Here is a 19,927-nt window from a genome sequence, read left to right as displayed (position 1 = left end):
TAGTGGAGATTGATATAATAAAAAATAAAAAATTATTCAAAACAAAATAAATTCAACTTTTAAATATTCCAATAAAAAAATTTAGTGTATCGTAATATTTATAATAAGATTGTTTAATCCATTGATGATTTTATTTGCTTGACGATAATAATTTTTATTTTAACTTATACAAATTACAAAAATAAACTTATTATCATTGAACTAGAAAAGCACTTCACAAATTTACTCATTATCATTGAACTAAAAAGGTATTTTATCAATATCGGCTCATTTTGAGTCAAGTTAAGAAATTTGAGTTCATGTCTCTCCTTGTCATATAGTTTCTTTGATCGCTTTGAATTAATAATATTTTTCTCCTTTTCAAAAAAAAAAAAATATTTTATCAGGAAAATTTGTAACTTTTTACCAAAGCATTAATAAATATTAAATTTATAAATCCTTACTATTGATATTTGATTGTCGGCATTATTATGAGTAGGTAATAAATAATTTTTTTTTATTATTAATAAACCTCTAAACATTTTTAGAATACTTGGACGGATAGGTAAATAAAGGCAATAAAATGTTTCTTTTAATTATTATTAATAATTTTATAAAAATTCCATTCAATTGATTCTATTTAAAAAAATTAATTTTTTAATTTAAAATATTTTATTTAAAAAAATTGAAATTCTTCTTGATTTCATAGAGATAATTAAAATTTTTTTTCAAATAAAGTAATTAATTTTTTTTTTTATAACTTTCATTATAATCCAAAAAATTTTTAAAATTTTAAGAGATAACATGCATCCATCCTAGGTAATCCAATGGAACTTTCTGAGTCAAGAATAGAGTTTATTCAGCAGAGGACAACATCCATCCTTGAAGCTGTTACAGGCTAAAGAATTTAAACAAGTTTGCATACATGAGTTGCATGAATATTTACAGTGTTTGATTCTATTATTAAATTACGTAGAATATAATTAAATTTTAAATAAAATTTATTTTACAGATTGATTTGGCATAATTTAAAATGTAAAATTTAATTGAGTTTTATATAATTTCTGTTTGGTATAATTCTAAAATTAAAAATTCATTTTCTCTTAATTTTTAAATTATTTTTAAAAATAAAAGTGTGTGTATATATATATATATATAATTTTCTATTATAGAAAAAAATCATGTTCACGTATGCGTATAATAATTAATTAATAATAATAATTACAATTAATAAAATTAACATAAAAATTGATATTAATATATACTCTTGTATAATAAAGTTTTCATTCAATTCAATAATTTTATAACCTTAAAATAAACGGTGGGTTGGGTAGTTGTATCAATTATTTTTATTTAATATTTATAAAATAATATAAAAATTAAAAAATATAAATACTTATTAAAATAATTTTTAATTATTTATTTTCAAATTATTAATTATTTATTAATTTTCAATTATTTATTTAATTAACTAGTAAAATGAATGATATATTTTGTTAGATAAGTTTTGTGAAATTCCTTTCAAATGCTAGCAAAAATTTGAAAGAATTGGTTTTAGTTATAACTAATTTCATGGAATTCAAATTTATTTTTAAACCAAACACACAAAATATAAAATTCAATTAAATTTCACAAAATTTAGAGGAATTGGAATTCAACCAAATATACCCTTAATTTTTATTTTATTTACTTTTCATATTTATAAAAATCAATTTTTAATAGTTAGAGATATGTTATAAATAATTTTCATAATATTTATCATATAAAAATTTTCAATCTTAATATAAAATAATTAAATGGAGAAAATAATTTTAAAGCTTAAGTTATTTTTAAATAATTACTATTTAATTTCTATAATTTAATGAAACTAAATGTTGGTCTCTCTATTTATAAAAATATATTGGTTAGTTTTTAATTTTTCAATCTTTTAATTAGCACTTTATTTTTAAGAAAACTATAATTTATTTTACATAGTGAGAAATATTAAAAAAAAAGGACTATTATACTCAGGAAAAAACTCATTTTTTATTTTAAAAAATATATTAAAATATTATTGATATTTTAAAAAATTTAATAATTAGTGTTTTCATTAATTTTAATTTTTAAGTATTGAAAAAAATCTTAAATAATTTTAATATGAAAAGATTAATTAGTATATTTTTTAAAAATTTTAAAAAATCAAATAATAAGTTTTTCAAAATATAAAAACTATATGTTATAATGCTTAACGATTAAATTAATGAAAAAATTAAATAATATATTTTTTAAAATATCAAAAAGTTTTTTACTGTAATTTTTAAAATTAAGGGGTAATTAATGAGTTTACATCAAACAAATTAAGTAGTAATTTTTTTTATAAAAGAAATAGAAGGGAAACTGATATATATTTAATTTTTCTTTCCCATGCCTGCTGCATTGCCTTTGGTATCGCCGCTTATGGTGGCTCAGGCTCAGCACTGCATGAAGAATACCAACTGTGCTAAGGTACACGCAATAATCACAATTTAGGCAGTTGATAACAAAATGACAGTAAGCAGCATCTGGGTTTGCTTATAAAATCTAACTTAAAAGAAAAGTATCAAATCAGTTGCATAGTGTAATTACTTCTCATGGACAGGAAGCCTCATGTGATAGCTATTCCTTGCGCGGCACAGAGCCATGTCGCATCTCTCGTCAAGTTGGCTTACAAATTAGCTGAACATGAAATCAAGGTCACTTTTGTTAACGCAGATTTTGTGCATGCCAAAATCATGGCTGCTCTTCCTCTAGAATTTCAGCAGCAAAATCAGATACGCTTTGTTTCAATTCCTGATGGATCAGAATCGGATGATGATAGGAATGATTCTATCAAGCATAATCAGAGTATACTTCGAGTTATGCCTGGTCATCTCCAGAATTTGATTGAGAAAATTAATCAGTCAGGGGATGATGAACAGATCACTTGTGTAATTGCTGATATTACAGCGGGGTGGGCACTGGAATTAGCCATGAGTATGAGCATCAAGAGAGCTGCGTTTTTGCCTGCCGGACTTGGAAACTCGGCTTTGGCGCTCCACATTCCCAAACTAATTGAGTCGGGAGTTATCGATGTTAATGGTAAGGATATATATGCAAGTGCTCATTTTAGGTTACAATTTGCATATGCTTAGATTCATATTTGATTTCTTTGCAGGAATGCCAATTAGAGACGAGATGATCGTCTTGTCAAAGGACATCCCTGCTTGGAGTCCTAGAAATGTGACATGGAGCTGCCCAGGTAACCCTGAGTTTCAGAAATTTCTCTTTCAATGTTATTCTACCAAGGTTTCCGAATATGTGATGATTTCCGATTGGACTATTACTGACTCATTCTATGAACTCGAGCAACCTGCCTATAACTTGATTCCCAATGTCCTCCCTGTTGGTCCACTCACAAGCACTCGTATGATACATAATCCTGGAAGCTTTTGGCCTGAGGATCAAACTTGCTTAAGCTGGTTGGATGAGCAGCCTACTGGTTCAGTCATTTATGTTGCATTTGGCAGTTTAAGATTATTCAGCAAGCAAGAACTAGATGAATTAGCACTTGGTCTTGAACTCGTAGGCCAACCATTTCTTTGGGTTGTTAGACCACAAATCATGAATGGGATGCGTGCAGAATTCCCAGATGGGTTCATGGAGAGAGTTGCAGATCGGGGAAAAATAGTCGAGTGGAGCTCACAGGAGAAAGTGTTGTGTCATCCTAGTATTGCATGTTTCTTGAGCCATTGTGGATGGAATTCTATAATGGAGGGACTAAGCAAAGGGATTCCGTTTCTTTGTTGGCCTTTCTTTGCAGATCAATTACATAATAGAGATTACATATGTGAAACTTGGAAGATTGGTTTAAGTCTGAGTCCAGATCAACATGGGACCGTAACAAGGCATGAAATAGAGACAAAAATAAGAGCACTGATTTCAGATGATGCTATAAAAGCAAATGCCCTTAATCTGAAGGAAATGGCAAGCAAGAGTGTTGCTGCAGGTGGATCTTCTTTCAAGAATTTTCAAGCCTTTGTCGAACAATTACGAAGTTCCTGCTAACCAGGTTTAATAAAATGGTAAATATTTGTATTCAGTGTCAGCTTATGAACTTCTGGATTGTATCTTTCATTTCTCAAATTTATATGCTGCCTTTTCTGACCATTTTATCTTCATCTCCAGTGACAACTACAAGATTTGTTTAATGATATGCAGCAATCAACCCAACGCGGCTAAGAACCATTAAATGATGAGGTGCGGGTGTTTCTGTATATAGAAAAGAAAAAATTCTGTAACAAAGAAGCTGCCACTAGATTCTGCAGGAAATTAAATTTTAATTACATCTATTCTCTTTTAATTTGACAATTATGATTTATTATACTTATTTAGATTATAAATATATTATTAATTATATTATTTTTATACATTTAAATAATAATAATATATAATGTTACATATAAAAAATAATAAATATGATAACGTGCATCCATGAAAAGCTAGTAAAAATAAATAAATAAATGAATTTCTGTTTCAATTTTTATTCTTGAAATGAATAAATAGAAAAAAAATTCATTTCATGAAGCTAGAAACAGCTATTTACTCCTTTCCTCTTTTCAGTCTTACCAGCACAAATTCCTCTCCCTGCAGCCAATATTTGACGAAAAAATGTCAGCAATTGAATCCATAGCCTAAGTTTAGTTTTGTAAACTTACAGTAAATGAACTTTAGTTTAATTAATAAATCATGAATTTTTTAAAATAAAGACGATATAAGAGATACTGAGATTATTGAAATTTGAAGTCTTGGTTATCTCGAAAAAAGACTATTTTTTTTTTGGTCACCTTTTGAGCAGGGTAATATTGAGTGGGCAATCGGTACACATCCATCCGCCAATGTGTTCTCTTGGCATTTGGAAATGTTCCTGAGAAGTAGGTGAATTGGAATTTGAGTCCAAAAACATTTCCATCTGAGTTGCAAATGGATTTTTCTTGCCCACTTGATTTCCAAAACCCTATTCCATCTCCAACAATTCTAATTGTTTTTCTTTCTCCTACAGAATCTTCCTCCCCATAAATGAAGAAATACCATTCTCTTTCTCCACAGGAAAGAGTCACTGTTACAAAACAAAAACTTCAATAAGCTAGTATCTATATTATTTATTGCCAGATTAAAAGATATGAAAATAAATATATGAATATCAATAGAATAACAAAAAACAAATATGAAAACCATGGTAATCTCTAATAAATTTCTTAGAGTTTTTTTTTCAAGAGAATTATTAAGTGCTTGGCATTGATTGATGTACATGTAAAGACACTTTTGAAACTTTGGCTATGCTAAAGTTTGCTTTCATTTCTTCCTCATATTTCCCTTCCAAGTTCATGTCTTTTTTTTTTTTTTGGCATGCTTCCAAGTTCATGTCATCCACCATCTTTGTTATTGTCAACCTCCAAATAATTTTCTTTTCTTTTTTCTCCATTTCCTTAACATATTTGAATTTCTCTTGTTGCAGTTATTGTGTTGTCCTTCTAGATTTGGATTGTATGTTGTCCTTCTAGATTTGGATTCTCCCTTCTTCTTCATGGTTTCCCCATCGATCATTCTAAAAAAAGAACTAGTTAAAAAATGAAAGAAAATAAGCGTCCATCATCAAAAGCATTGACACTGTAATCAACTAGAAAGAATACCTTATAAAAAGAAATGATGTAAATATCAAATAGAAAGAACTCCAAGAAATGAAGATGATATAAAGGGGGAGGAAATAAAAAATAATTACCAAGGGTGTTAGGAGGCTTGCTATAAAGCTCACTGGCATTGATGTCCTGACCAACATGGGCAGGAAGAGGCTTGTAAAATGCCTTGTTCATCAAATAATGAGTCACGAGTTCTTCATCAGTGGGCAAGAATCTGTACCCAACTGGGAGTTCTGCGAGAATTCCACTTTGTCCATCCATACGATCCCGCAGTTGAAAATCCAAAATATGCAAGGAAATGCCAAGTTCTTGATGATGAACGTACGTGGAAATCCGCAGGAAATGGTTCAAGAGCTCGAACACCATCTCATGAGTTTCTTATAAATGATATATGGAAACCAATTCACGATACTGACGCATTTGAAAGTGGAGTGGACTCCTAGTATAACTTAAACACGAAAGACATTATGGGAAATCTAAAACATGATTATTTATTTAGACCATTTTATACTTTCTTTTAAAAGGTTTTGAACTGTCATGATCGGGAATGTGTGTACAAGACAAACACTTGGAATTTGGTGAGGTAATCTGGTACTGGTGTTTGATTTCGTCGTTGGTTTCGTGATTCTGTTGGTGTGAAAATGGTCTTTTTCACCCATCTTAGCTTCGTACAAATGCTTGACGGCACAGGCCAACCAGTAAATAATAATCGCACGCACGAATTTGTATTCTTTTATGACTTGAGCTCCTAAGTCTCTTTTCAAAATTGTATTGAAGCTTTGATAATGCTTATAGATCATATCCAGGGTTTAAAAGCACATTTATCTTTGGTAGAGGCCAGATCTAAGGAAATAATAAATAAAATAGGACTCGGTACTCATAACCATGCTCAAATATCTTGTGAATAATTGTAAGATATCAATCGTCACATTTCACCCTCAGTTCTTCCTCTTTTCTCTCTCACTTTTCCCTTTTTCTTTGATCATTTTGTTTGCAGATCTGAGCAGGGTTTTTTTTTTCTTGTGATCTATTTTTGCTTTGCTGTTTATTTATTTTTTCTCTTTCTTCTTTTGCATGCAGGTTTGGGTTTTTTAGATCGGTGCTCCCTTTGTTTAGAATCGTTTATAGGTTGCGAGAGGCGGGTATTGCTGAAGAGCTCCTCCCATCTATTTTAGATGGCGTTTTTTTTATTTGTTTTGTTTCGAAACAGGGAATACTCTTCATTGTCATCGTCCTTGTGCTTTTTTCTTTTTTTATTTGAATCCAGCATCCATATGGATGATCGATCGATTGGAATCTTCTAGATCAAGTCAGATCCTAGAGGCCATTTTAATGTTTGATGAACTTTATGTATTGGCCTTGGGGCCTTTCTCTAGATTTTCTAGAGAGAGACTTCTTCCTTCTTGTTTGTTTTTCTTTTTTGGTTTAATTCTCCCAGCTCATCTACTGGAGGCCGCCGTGGACGGTGGGGTTCGGTAAACTCTACTTGCTTTTTTTTTCTGAAAGGACTGTATTAGTGGGCCTTTGGGCTTTATTTGTTCTTTCTTGGACTGGGCTTTGCTTTCGTTGTTTTTAGGTTTAGATTATTTGGGTTAATTAGTTGTCGTTTACGCGTTCATCTGATCTGATGAATTACTCAACCGTTTAATACGCCATCGTTCCAGTATAGTGGGACCCAAAATTGTCAATGTAACTTCCACTGGCGTCACGTGACAGTCATGCTCGAGATTCAGAATCTAGGCGCCTTCCTTCTCTCCATGCAAGTTGTTCCCAATATAAAGAATCTTCGGATTTCGCTTTTGCTTTCAAAAAATAAAAATTTTATTTTTAATTTTTTACGGAAAAAGAGAAAAAAAGGAAAAAATGTAACTCATAAGCCCATACTTTTTTCCCCTCGATTTCGAATATCGAAAAAAAAAATACATCCTGGATTTGGTTTTGGTATGGGGTTTTTGCTTCGATGCTCAAATTTTCTAAATTCGAAAACAGATTCTCCCTCTCTGGATTTCACTTTCTATTCTAGATCGACCTCAGGTTCAGGGCTTCACCTTCCTTCGATCGGCTGCTTCTCTGGCTCGTCGCTTACTGTTACTGTAAGCTCTTGCCTTTGTTTTATTTATTTAACTTTTTTTTAAAGATTGGCAGGAAATACAGGCAATTTTAATTTCTTTTCTCCTTTTCTGGAAATGATATTGTTGTGTTCTTTTTCATCTCTAAGATAACGTAATTTTTGGTGATTGTTCTCTTTGGAGTTGTTGCAACTTGCAAGAGATCGAATGCCCTTTTCTTTATTGGGGGGAGGGGGCAGGGTGAAATCTCTTTTTCTCTTGATTTCTGAGTTGGAGAGTTTGAATTGATAATGGAGTTCAGCTGCGTTGCTTGGCTGAGCAATGCGAGTATTACTTTCAAACTATATTCGCCATTGTTTGAGAATAAAGAGGAAGAATGCCAATTTTATGGTAATGGGTAACACTCTCTTGCATTTTGCATCTAAACTTAATTGCCTTTTTATTTTGACAGATATCTTCCGTGTTGTCGTTTTCTTATCATCTCGGAGATTTCATCTTTCTTTCACAGTAGGATCGAGTACTGTTATTGTGCGGCGTACTTGAATTCATGGGTTTATTTTAATCAGTATGATGTGAATATGGGTTTTGGTAGTGTGTTAAAGTGAAGTGGATATAAGGCTCAAGCATTTTTATCATTCGACTTATTTATGCTTCAAGGTAGAGGTAGCTTGGAGGGTGAATAGGAATACAGTTTTGCTGTGATTTGGTGGTACTTTTGATCGTGGTAGAGTTTTTGGAATGAGAAATAATACAATTTGAAGAATGGATGATGATAGAGAGATTGGGATGTTGCTTCCTGGCTGGAACAATCCAACTGAGTCTCGCATTTTTATTTTATCTTGCTTTACTGCTGCTCTAGTTGGTATTTTGACGATAGCTTACACAGCTTTCCAATGGAGAAGAAATATTAGTCTAAATTGGATGAAAGCGATAGCCAGGTCAAAGAAGAACCCAAAGGCGAGGCACAAGGTTCCTGTAGCTTCACATAATTGGGTTCTTGAATCTCTATCTCGTGGAAAGAATCTAAATTGCTGTGTCTGTTTAAAATCAATGTCTCCTTCTCAAACTCTTGGGCCTATGGTGGCGTCGGACAGTTTTCTTCATCATTGTAGCATTTGTGGTTCAGCAGCACACCTAAGTTGTTCTTCAAGTGCTCAAAAGGATTGCAAGTGTGTATCTATGGTTGGATTGGAGAATGTGATGCACCAATGGGCTGTTCGATGGACAGAGATGACAGATCAACCGGATGAAACTTCCTTTTGTAGTTTTTGTGAAGAGCCATGTAGTGGGTCTTTTCTTAGTGGATCCCCTATATGGTGTTGCTTGTGGTGTCAACGACTTTTACATGTTGATTGTCACAGTAGTATGTCTAATGAAACTGGTGATTTTTGTGATTTGGGTCCATTTAGAAGGCTGATTTTGTCACCGCTTCATGTTAAGGAATTGAATTCATCAGGTGGATTTTTGAGCTCTATCACACATGGAGCAAATGAGATTGCTTCTACGGTGCGTGCAAGCATTAGAAGTCAGAGCAAGAAGTACAAGCATGGTAATGAATCCTCTGTTGACACAGGTAATATTGGTAGCACTTGTGACCCAACTACAGAAAGCACAGCTGATGCATATCCTACAGTAAATGGTTCTCATGTTGTGGAAGAAAGCTGTAATGGTAGCTTGCATGTGGAGAGTCCTCGCCATGGTGGTAGTGTTGCTAGGTTGGAATCTAAACCTAGTTTTAAAAGAAGTGGATCCCTTAATCAGAAGGATGAATATCAATATCAAATGTTAGGAATGAAACAGAGATATGAAATAATTGATTTGCCTCCAGATGCAAGACCATTGTTAGTCTTCATCAATAAGAAGAGTGGCGCTCAGCGTGGAGATTCCCTCAGGCAGCGTTTGAACTTTCTTTTGAACCCTGTTCAGGTTTGAACTGCTCTAAAGTGAAGTTCTAGTAAGAATGTAACTTTTTTGCAGTGGTTTATTCAATCAACTTTGACTGTGTGTTTCTGGGGCCACAGTAAAGTTTGTGAATTTCCTTTCAGAAATAAAAGCACATAACTTTAGGATCAAATTATGACAGCTGACCACCTATCAACTTGGACCATTTGGACCTTCTTTTTATTTTAAATTTAATTTAATTTTATTTATCCATCTTTTCTTATTTATTACATAGATTTAAATGTGATGCTTGTGAGGATTGTTTATGCCGGTATTTCTTACAGGTGTTTGAATTGAGCTCAACACAGGGGCCAGAAGTAGGCCTTTACTTTTTCAGGAAGGTGCGCCACTTCAGAGTTCTCGTATGTGGTGGTGATGGTACTGTTGGCTGGGTTTTGAATGCCATAGACAAGCAAAATTTCATTTCTCCTCCACCTGTAGCTATTCTTCCTGCTGGAACTGGAAATGACCTGGCTAGGGTATTATCCTGGGGAGGTGGTCTGGGCGTAGTTGAGAGACAAGGAGGCCTTTGCACATTGTTACATCATATAGAGCATGCTGCGGTAACTATTCTTGATCGGTGGAAGGTAGCTATTGTAAATCAAGGAAAGCAACTTCAGTCACATAAATTTATGAACAACTATCTAGGTAGGTAAATGCTTCTGTTGTAAAACCATGTGGCTAAATTATTTAATGGATGCTGCATTCTATTTAGATGACAAGCTTGCTCTCTAGATGGATGTTTGCCTGCTATGAAATGGTAACTAAACCTTATTGTATCAGAAGATCTCAACTTAAAACCTGGCTCTGATTATTAACTTTATATGTTTGAAATATCACATCATAGGGTTGGTGGATGTTTATTTGGCTGGTCTTAAGATTTGTTGATTTTATCTTTATTTGTGTCTTCTGTCATAAATATTCTTGTATAGTATGATTACTCCTTTTGGCAAGTTAACAGGAGTTGGGTGTGACGCAAAGGTTGCACTGGATATCCACAATCTGAGGGAGGAGAATCCAGAGAAGTTTTATAACCAGGTAACTGCAAATTTTGGTTAGGATGAGATGCAAAACTGATCTACAAAATATTTAACGGCACATCACCACCACTAAGGAATGGTTTTCACTTTCCAGTTTTAGACAAGAGATTACCTATCCAATATTCCAATTAGATAATTGTGTTGCCAGAGATGAATTTTAATCTTTGCAACAGGAAAATATCAGAATAAATGAAATGGTAATAGAACTTTGTGTAGAGATATTTTTAGCGAATATGTCAAAGGAAGATGATGCATTATACTTTGGTAGTTGGTAGTACTTAAATGAAATGTGGTGTTCTTTAGGGTGATGCAAGTCATAGGGAGAAACTTGCACAAGATGTCAGCAGAGTGAAATGGGATTTTCAAATTCTATGTATGTATATGTGGAGAATATGATGGATCTTGCATGATAATTTATTATTGTGGGTGTATCAATATTTTAAGGTGCCAGTTGGTGTATAACCATAAGTGCTGTGCATTTTTATTTTCTTTCTCAATTGTATGTTTCATTTTTGTGGACCGTAGGCTTGAACATGCACACATAAATTTAACCTGGAATATCTTTTCTTGCCAGGTTAGAGTATATCCTGGTCTTTCAGTCATAAAACCATACTTTCATTTCAGTTGGCTGAAATATTTTTAATATAACTGCAGTTTATGAACAAAGTTCTCTATGCAAGAGAAGGTGCTAGAAGTATAATGGATAGGACATTTGCAGACTTTCCATGGCAAGTTAGAGTGGAAGTGGATGGTGTTGACATAGAGGTTCCTGAGGTTAGTGCCTCACTTATATCAGCTATTTGGGTAGTAAAAATCTTTTAAACTTTTGCTGATAACTTCTTTTCTTTCTTTCTTTCCTTGAGAAGCTTTTTTTTTTTGGCTCTAAAACACAATGCAGAAGGGGCCTAAATGAGTCTTTTCTGGAAAGTAGTTCACAACATGATTCCTGAAGGGCACTTTGTCTGCCTGACTCGTGGAATTGAATTAAATTCTAAATTTGGACCTTTTGCCAGTGGCAACATAGGTTTTATTCATTTATGATTACTAACTTTACTAGTATTTTCTATCTTGATCCTGTTAGTTAATTTTAGTGGTATTTTTTCAGGACAATATGATATAATGGTCATGAATGCTTCATATCTTTTTTATGTTCATATGCTGTATCTATTTTTGTCTATTATTTTTACTATAATGTCAAATTCTAATTTGTGAACACTAAAGCAGTGAGGCACTGGGGAGAGGAAGATGGGTTCTCAGTTCTCATTTACTTCTTCTTTGCTCTTAATTAGCAACTGCATTTGTATGTGGTATTTTCACCATTCCACCCATGTCCATGTCCCATATATCTGCTAACAGATTCTAAGGGATTCAAGTGCATAATTTTGAAAGCTGGAATTCAATGGTTATTTATGCAAAACTTTTGGGGTGTTTTGCAATAGAAAATTTACTCACTAGTCGCCAAGACGTCTGTTAGAAATTATTGATTTTGTTCTACATCTTTCAGGATGCTGAGGGTGTCCTTGTTGCAAACATTGGAAGCTATATGGGTGGTGTAGACCTATGGCAAAATGAGGATGAATCCTATGATAACCTTGATCCGCAATCCATGCATGATAAGCTGCTAGAGGTTGTAAGCATATCTGGAACTTGGCACCTTGGAAAGCTTCAGGTAAAATACTTGAGAAAACTTGGTGCATGCGTTTTCCCTTCCTTCATTTGGCTCTGATTGGGACTTGACTTTGAGACTTAATAGTTTTAAGGGTGACTCTTGTACCATTTACAATTGAGATAAAGCTCATTGGTTGATATGGACATTCTTTTTTCTCTCTAAGTGAACTGTTGTTTCTTTTCAGAATAATGAAATTTGAAGGTTTTTTCTTGCAACTCAGACGGTACTTGTGAAATTTATTTGTGAATTTCCTGTTGTGCCTAGAAACAGGCTCATGAGAACATGTTTTTAGGTCTATTTAAACTCGCATTTAGATCTCCTTGTTTTATGATATTAATACATGGAAGCAGAACCCAGTTCTCAGTTAAACACTTGAAAGTAGATATTTTGTCAATGCCCTCCTTGCGTTCTGGACTTCTAGTGCTATGTTGGTTTTCAAATAGCCTTTGTTGATTTCATCAGAGCAGAGAACATGGATTGGCTCATCCTGGCTCAGAATTCTTTACAACCAAACATATTTAATTTCATGTCCTGATTTTGTGCTGTTGTTTTGTGTCGGTAGGTGGGGCTTTCTCGTGCTCGAAGGCTTGCACAGGGTCGGTCAATAAAGATACTGCTTCTTGCTCCATTGCCTGTACAGATTGATGGAGAACCTTGGTTTCAGCAGCCATGTTCTTTGATTGTATCCCATCATGGACAGGTTCTCTCTCTCTCTCTCACACACACACACTGTTTTAAATAATGGGAAGTTGGATGGGCTAGATTCTGGCATTATCTTGTTTTGTCATGTACATACATCCAAAGGCTCCCTCATTCTTAAATGTAAAAACAAAATACTGCGCTATACATCATGTGGAATATGTTGCATTCTTTTCCATTTCTTGTTCCTTTCTTTCTCTAATGTTTACAATGCTTTGTATGCTCAACTATTGAGTTGATAGACCTTTAATCACGTGAAATCTGCCCAATCTGTAGTGAATGTATTATCTCACACCGTGTTCATGTAATAGAAATTGGTGATTAGCATTGCTATTTTCGCCCAGGTATTGCACAGAACTCAGTTGTACATAACGTTTGCCATTTTTAGAATAGGGTTTGTCATTAGCCATTGATGAGACAGCAATGTGTTATCTGTTTTTACAATATTATTTTGTATTACAGCACCTGTGAACATTTTCTTTTTTATATAATGTTATGGAAGACAATTTTTTATCCTGATTTGTTTTAGCTTCACCAGTTGTGCATCAATGCTTAAGCATCCACCACGCTTGAGGCAGTTAACATAATCCAGGGAAGCTTGTGCAATAACCTTTAAGCAGTCTGTTAGTTTATAAGAGTCCCAACTTAATCTTCTAACTTTTATTTGCCTGGTTTGCTGATGCTAATACGTCAAGTGGATGTGTACAGTATTTCTTCTGGCACTTTTCTCATTATTGATATCATGCGTTGCTGGCATGGGCATAGTCCAGTGGCTATGGCACCCTTGTACAACCTGGGAATCCAGGTTTTAAATCCCCGCATAGTACCAAGAAAAAAAAAATCATGTTTCTTTTCCAGTGCATATCCCTCATTTAGGGTTGGATTGCATGAAGGGGGATATTGTGGATAAGCTTTTAAGTTACGTGAGGATTCATTTTGGCCTCTTGGTGCTTTCACACAATGTTTTGCCTTTGGCATCCAAGATACCACCATCCGTTGTTCTCTCTCCCTCCCTCGCAAACATATACACTTATAATTAACGGAAGCGAAGTATAGGCTGAGGCTCACAAATTAACTTTTGTTGTTTGTATTCGACTGGATGTCTTAACTAATTTCTTTTGCTTGGCAGGCTTTCATGTTAAAGAGGGCAGCTGAGGAACCTCTTGGTCATGCAGCTGCCATAATTACTGATGTACTTGAGAATGCTGAAACTAACCACGTAATTAATGCTTCACAGAAGAAAGCACTTCTTCAAGAAATGGCACTTAGGCTTGGTTAGTGGCATCGCTGATATTGTGGTTTTACACTGCTGCTTGTATCTCTTGATTCTCTTCATACAAATGTTATGCGTTTTGGTGTTTAACTTAGTGCCTTTGCCAAGGCGGGTCTGTAAATTCAATTTATAGTTAATAGTTTTCCCCATGTTGAAAACAGGCAGAAAGGGGAGATTTTGGATTTGTTGTGAAAGAAAATATAGAAATATGATAGGGAAAAGTGAATTATCATCCCTTGCCTTTGTATCTTCCACTCGGTTCATTTTATAGCCTGGATTTGCGAGTTGTTGCCCCTCTCTCTCTCTCTCACTCTCTCTCGCACAGACGTCTGCAGTTGAATGTTACACTTTTGTACGCCACAGGTGACGTATATATATATTCCTGATTAGACTACATCAAGGTGGTAAATAGTAACGTTTGTAATATATGAGAGTTCTGGTTTGCATAGTTGGAAATTAACCAAAGAAATTCATCTATGATGACTGATGAGAAACGATTATCAAGAAGCAAGTAATATTTACTGCTGTATTCGGTAAGAAAGTTTTAGATGAGTCATGGCACATGACGCAAGCTTTTAACATCCTATTCTAATGTACAAGTTACAGCAACAGGTTCTGCGAAGCTTGAATTGATCATCTGCTGTGGTTGTTGAGTGAACAAGTTGATTAACCATCTTCCCTGCTTATTCCTCAGCAGTCCGTGTTTACCCTTCTTCCACAGCTTGCTCACATACCCCACGGCTGCCTCTGTGCCTGCCCTGCTTGCCCTATATGGGAATCCATATTTTTCTTTGGCATATTTTCCTTCTCCCTTGGGATGCCATCTATGGTGGCAAGTTTCTTTGCTTCAAAGCCTGTCCTATCATTGAGAGTTGGTGTTTGGTAATGGGGTTGAAATGATGATGATAATAATAATAATGATAATGTGAAAATTGGGATTTGTTAGATGACCATTAGTATTCTTAACATCAAAAGGCAAAAATATGATGCCAACTGATCTCATATGATTTTCAGAGAAGTGAAATTTACATCTAAATCGAGAAATTAGGTTTTGAACCAAATGTCTTCACAAAAGAATGATGAGTAAAAGAAAAGGGTCAAAACAGAAGATGACATAGATGTAACAACTTGTTATCACTAGAAAATTTCTGGAGTAGATGTGAAGGACAGTGACATTTTTTGACCAGAAGTCGCTCCGCTGATTGAGTTTTGAGTTGCTGTTGTTGCGTCTGTGTCTGTGTCGGTATCAACTACTAACTGCTAACCAAACCTTACAGTTCGTTCAAATTTAGACCCACTGCTTGCTCACATTATTGTCAGAACACCCTCCGAGGAAATGTCAATAAATATCTTTTATAGTAAAGTTCAAATATTATTTGCTTATTTTCATAAGACAAATTAATAATATTTATTAGCAATGTTTATATATAATTAATTAAATAACTGTTAAATAAAATATTTATGATAATTTATATTTATATTCAACCATTTAAATTTTAGAGAATAAAATTAAAATTTTTTAATTTGCTACAATTATAATTAAGAGAACTAAATTAAATTTGTATAAACAATATAGTTTCTAAAATTCTATTTGAATAATAAAATAGTCTTTAAATATATATTTTTATTATAATAATAATATTTTTATTTACTTTCTATTTTTATTTTATATAATATCATAAAATTAATTAAAAAAATTTAAATATAAAAAATAAATAAAATTTCACAATTTAAAACATATAATATTTAGTTTTATTTAGAATATATTAATAAAAATAAAACTTTTTAAATATAAAAAATATACATATAATTTATAATATTGAGCGTAATAGTTGAATGAAATACGTTAATAGTATATTATTTATATGTGATATTTTATATATAATAGAAATTTATTTATAATAAATATTTATTAATAAAATATAATTAATTTTTTACTATAATTATGAAAAAATAATTATAATTTAAAATATTGAATATAAATATAAATTATTTAGAATTTTTTTTAATATCCCTTGATTAAACTATATAATCTTTACAAAATCTCATAATAAATATTAAATTTACAATCCCTAGTTACTGATTTTTGGGGATATTTTGATGCGTGTTAGGCATTTTTGCACCAGACGTGTCACTCTTAGTCGCCTGTTGGTTTCAATGGCAGAGAATCCACTAGGCCAACGTTTTTTGACTGGCTCTAAAAGAAAAATAAAAACAACCGTAAATTACTAAGTCTTACAATTTAATAAAATTAAATATTTATTTCTTTTAAATTTATTTAAGTATATTTAATTATTTTATTTACCCTAATTAATAAATATTAAATCATTGACAAATCCAAATATTCTAGTAATAAAACACATGAGGATTGGGATCAGATTTCACCATAAATCTCTTTGCTCTATATGTTTGTATAAGCAATTTATAACTCTACTCCCCCATTTTTATCTATCATTTAAGATATTTATATACTAATTAAGGAAGCAATAAAATTACCTAATTATTGTAAAATATTTTAAATTTGAGTAATCATTTTATCTCACTTAATATTGATATAATTAAGAGAAAAAAAATAGAATGAAAATAAAAAGAGAAAGGAAATGATAAGATATGCTTTGTAAAAATGGTTTATTTATTTAGGAGAAATAAGGGTAAGATGAAAAAAAAAATTGAAATTTGGGAGTCAAATGAGTACAATTGAACTATGGTTTGATTTAATGAAAAAAGAAAATGTAAAAATGGTTTCTTTATTGAGTAGAAATAAGGGTAAGATTAAAAAAATTAATAATCTTTAATTTTTTTGAAAATTTAATGTAATTTTTAATAAAATAAGGGTGGAAAATAAGGATTACTATATTAATAAATCTAATAAGTTAACAGCAGTGGCCGTCCATCATCAACTTTAAGATGCTGAATTCTGGGCATCATATGAGGAATGAGCACGTTATTGTTTCATTTGTAACAGTTCCTTTTGAGTAAAGCTCTTTTTCTCTTTCAAATGTCACTTCTCTTTTCCCCTTTTTTTTTTTTTTTTTAATAATATCGCCTATTGGCTTTGATCTCACTCTAAAATGCACTTTTCTCAACCCACCAAACACTTCCTTCCTGCCCTCTTAAGCTTCCCTTTTTACTGCATGAGTCTTCATCACTATAGACCCCTCCTATGCTTTTCAATATACGTGTGTATAATCTCTTGTTTGCTGATTATGGGAAATGGGTTTTGTCCAAAACTCATTTCTATGGGCTATTATATTCTGAAACTCAATTATAAAAGAAACTAAAATATGGAATGTTATTTATCATTATTATTATTTTAAAAAGGTTCATTTTTTAGGGGAAAAAGTTTTGAATAAAAAAGTTGGCATCCCTGGTTTGTTACTGAAAGGTGCATTCTTCTGGAAACGCGTTGAACGTCCAGGTACAGCAATCTGACTTTGCTTAGGCATGTGAAAGGTACATGGCCATTTGGGAAGAGGTGGTGGATCTTAGATGGGTTTTTGCGTATTTAAGGAGACATTGCTCTCTTAAATTTCCTATAAGAATAGCTTCAGCATCTCTTAATTTGCATAGGCTACTGGGTTTTGTTGTCTCCTACTTTTAACAAACTCTTTTCTCCTCACCCTTCTGTTCTAATAAAGTTTTGTGAAGAACATAGAGATATTCATCAGGTAATTTAGGTGGCAATTTTTCCTGTATCCCAATTTCAATCTGCTTATGTTTGGTTTCCTTTATGGTAATATGTGTTTTCTGTATTGAATTTGGCTGCCATTTAAGCCAATGCCTAGAGTTCCTTTTTGATTATCAGCTGTTTGTTGAAATTATCATCTGCATAATTAGTCTTTTGAGTCTCATTTCAATGGCCAAATAAATTTCTTTGTTTCAGGTTTTAGATAGCCAGAAAAAAATGGTGAAGATCTGTTGCATTGGTGCTGGCTATGTTGGGGGTCCTACCATGGCTGTTATTGCATTGAAGTGCCCCTCAATTGAAGTAGCTGTTGTTGACATCTCAGTTTCTAGGATTGCTGCATGGAATAGTGATCAGCTTCCCATTTACGAGCCGGGCCTTGATGAGGTGGTGAAGCAGTGCAGAGGAAAGAACCTCTTCTTCAGCACAGACGTTGAGAAACATGTCTCAGAAGCAGACATAATCTTTGTTTCTGTTAATACCCCAACAAAAACTCGGGGCCTTGGAGCAGGCAAAGCTGCAGACTTGACTTATTGGGAGAGTGCTGCCCGAATGATTGCTGATGTATCTAAATCCAATAAAATTGTTGTTGAGAAATCTACTGTTCCCGTGAAAACTGCTGAGGCAATTGAAAAAATTCTGACCCATAATAGTAGAGGCATCAAATATCAGATTCTGTCCAACCCAGAATTTCTTGCAGAGGGGACGGCTATTCAGGATCTTTTTAACCCTGACAGGGTTCTCATTGGAGGGAGGGAAACCCCAGATGGCCAAAAGGCCATTCAGGCTCTTAAAGATGTATATGCACATTGGGTTCCTGAAGATAGAATCATTTCAACCAATCTCTGGTCAGCAGAGCTCTCAAAGCTAGCTGCAAATGCCTTTCTGGCACAGAGAATTTCTTCTGTGAATGCAATGTCAGCTCTCTGTGAAGCAACTGGCGCAGATGTTTCACAAGTTTCCTACGCTGTTGGCAAGGACACCAGAATTGGTCCTAAGTTCTTAAATGCAAGTGTTGGTTTTGGAGGATCTTGCTTTCAGAAGGATATCCTCAACTTGGTCTACATCTGTGAGTGCAATGGCCTACCTGAAGTAGCTAACTACTGGAAACAAGTTATTAAGATCAATGACTATCAGAAGAACCGATTCGTAAATAGATTAGTCTCTTCAATGTTCAATACAGTTTCAGGCAAAAAGATTGCCATCCTTGGTTTTGCATTCAAGAAGGACACTGGTGACACAAGGGAAACACCAGCCATTGATGTATGCAAAGGCTTGCTAGGTGACAAGGCACACTTGAAAATATATGACCCACAGGTGACTGAGGATCAGATCCAGAGAGATCTGTCTATGAATAAATTTGATTGGGATCATCCAGTTCATCTTCAGCCAATGAGCCCTGGTGCTGTGAAGCAAGTGAGTGTGGCATGGGATGCTTATGAGGCCACGAAGGATGCTCATGGGATCTGCATTCTTACTGAGTGGGACGAATTCAAGACCCTTGATTATCAGAGGATTTATGACAATATGCAGAAGCCTGCATTTGTGTTTGATGGACGAAACATTGTGAATGTTGACAAGTTGAGGGAGATTGGTTTCATTGTTTACTCCATAGGGAAACCATTGGATCCATGGCTAAAAGACATGCCTGCTGTGGCTTGAGTTTCTTCTCCTGGAATCTGAAGCCAGAACTGAGCAATCTGGAAGCTGCATTTTGATTCTTTTATTCTGTGCTTGTTTCTTTTATTTTCCTTGAATTAGTTGAAAATAATATTTAATCGAATAATAAGATCTGCTCTTTTTGTTTCCGACAAAGGTTTTGCTTTTAAATTATTTTTACACATAGAAGAATCTATATTCCAATAAATTATATTAACAC

The 19,927-nt window shown here is 33.4% G+C and overlaps 4 protein-coding genes across 5 annotated transcripts; 3 read left to right on the top strand and 1 right to left on the bottom strand.

Moving 5' to 3' along the window:
* Window positions 1-2,423: 2,423 nt before the first annotated feature.
* LOC110630710 (UDP-glycosyltransferase 83A1) lies at window positions 2,424-4,293 on the top strand. Its single transcript, XM_043950010.1, has 2 exons — window positions 2,424-3,075; window positions 3,152-4,293. Exons 1-2 carry the CDS (start codon window positions 2,589-2,591, stop codon window positions 4,039-4,041), a joined length of 1,377 nt encoding a protein of 458 aa, XP_043805945.1. The 5' UTR covers window positions 2,424-2,588; the 3' UTR covers window positions 4,042-4,293.
* A 470-nt stretch (window positions 4,294-4,763) lies between these two features.
* Window positions 4,764-5,933, bottom strand: LOC110600466 (NAC domain-containing protein 101). Its single transcript, XM_021737335.1, has 2 exons — window positions 5,756-5,933; window positions 4,764-5,092 (listed from the first exon to the last, which is right to left on the bottom strand). Exons 1-2 carry the CDS (start codon window positions 5,931-5,933, stop codon window positions 4,764-4,766), a joined length of 507 nt encoding a protein of 168 aa, XP_021593027.1.
* A 1,506-nt stretch (window positions 5,934-7,439) lies between these two features.
* Window positions 7,440-14,656, top strand: LOC110599642 (diacylglycerol kinase 1). The gene is made up of 8 exons (XM_021736126.2): window positions 7,440-7,765; window positions 8,193-9,667; window positions 9,967-10,330; window positions 10,644-10,720; window positions 11,377-11,496; window positions 12,227-12,391; window positions 12,954-13,091; window positions 14,220-14,656. Exons 2-8 carry the CDS (start codon window positions 8,504-8,506, stop codon window positions 14,367-14,369), a joined length of 2,178 nt encoding a protein of 725 aa, XP_021591818.1. The 5' UTR covers window positions 7,440-7,765; window positions 8,193-8,503; the 3' UTR covers window positions 14,370-14,656.
* A 2,850-nt stretch (window positions 14,657-17,506) lies between these two features.
* LOC110631202 (UDP-glucose 6-dehydrogenase 1) lies at window positions 17,507-19,856 on the top strand. 2 transcript variants are annotated; one of them, XM_021778945.2, is made up of 2 exons: window positions 17,507-17,781; window positions 18,247-19,856. In XM_021778945.2, exon 2 carries the CDS (start codon window positions 18,268-18,270, stop codon window positions 19,708-19,710), a length of 1,443 nt encoding a protein of 480 aa, XP_021634637.1. In that variant the 5' UTR covers window positions 17,507-17,781; window positions 18,247-18,267; the 3' UTR covers window positions 19,711-19,856. The 2 variants fall into 2 exon arrangements, with proteins under 2 accessions (XP_021634637.1, XP_021634636.1); XM_021778944.2 differs by lacking the exon at window positions 17,507-17,781 and adding an exon at window positions 17,818-18,031.
* Window positions 19,857-19,927: the final 71 nt, after the last annotated feature.

Source organism: Manihot esculenta, chromosome 14 (assembly GCF_001659605.2).
Source record: "Manihot esculenta cultivar AM560-2 chromosome 14, M.esculenta_v8, whole genome shotgun sequence".
NCBI lineage: Eukaryota > Viridiplantae > Streptophyta > Magnoliopsida > Malpighiales > Euphorbiaceae > Manihot > Manihot esculenta.
Note: the sequence above shows the minus strand (reverse complement) of the source record. Positions and strands in the feature narration are given on the sequence as shown.

Coding starts and splice junctions, on each gene's coding strand:
- LOC110600466 (XM_021737335.1), bottom strand. CDS start 5,933: ATGGATGGACAAAGTGGAATTCTCGCAGAACTCCCAGTTGGGTACAGA. Junction 5,093..5,755: donor CAAGCCTCCTAACACCCTTG/GTAATTATTTTT, acceptor GTTTTGTAACAG/TGACTCTTTCCTGTGGAGAA.
- LOC110631202 (XM_021778945.2), top strand. CDS start 18,268: ATGGTGAAGATCTGTTGCATTGGTGCTGGCTATGTTGGGGGTCCTACC.
- LOC110630710 (XM_043950010.1), top strand. CDS start 2,589: ATGGACAGGAAGCCTCATGTGATAGCTATTCCTTGCGCGGCACAGAGC. Junction 3,076..3,151: donor GGGAGTTATCGATGTTAATG/GTAAGGATATAT, acceptor ATTTCTTTGCAG/GAATGCCAATTAGAGACGAG.
- LOC110599642 (XM_021736126.2), top strand. CDS start 8,504: ATGGATGATGATAGAGAGATTGGGATGTTGCTTCCTGGCTGGAACAAT. Junction 9,668..9,966: donor TTCTTTTGAACCCTGTTCAG/GTTTGAACTGCT, acceptor TATTTCTTACAG/GTGTTTGAATTGAGCTCAAC. Junction 13,092..14,219: donor TTGTATCCCATCATGGACAG/GTTCTCTCTCTC, acceptor TTTGCTTGGCAG/GCTTTCATGTTAAAGAGGGC.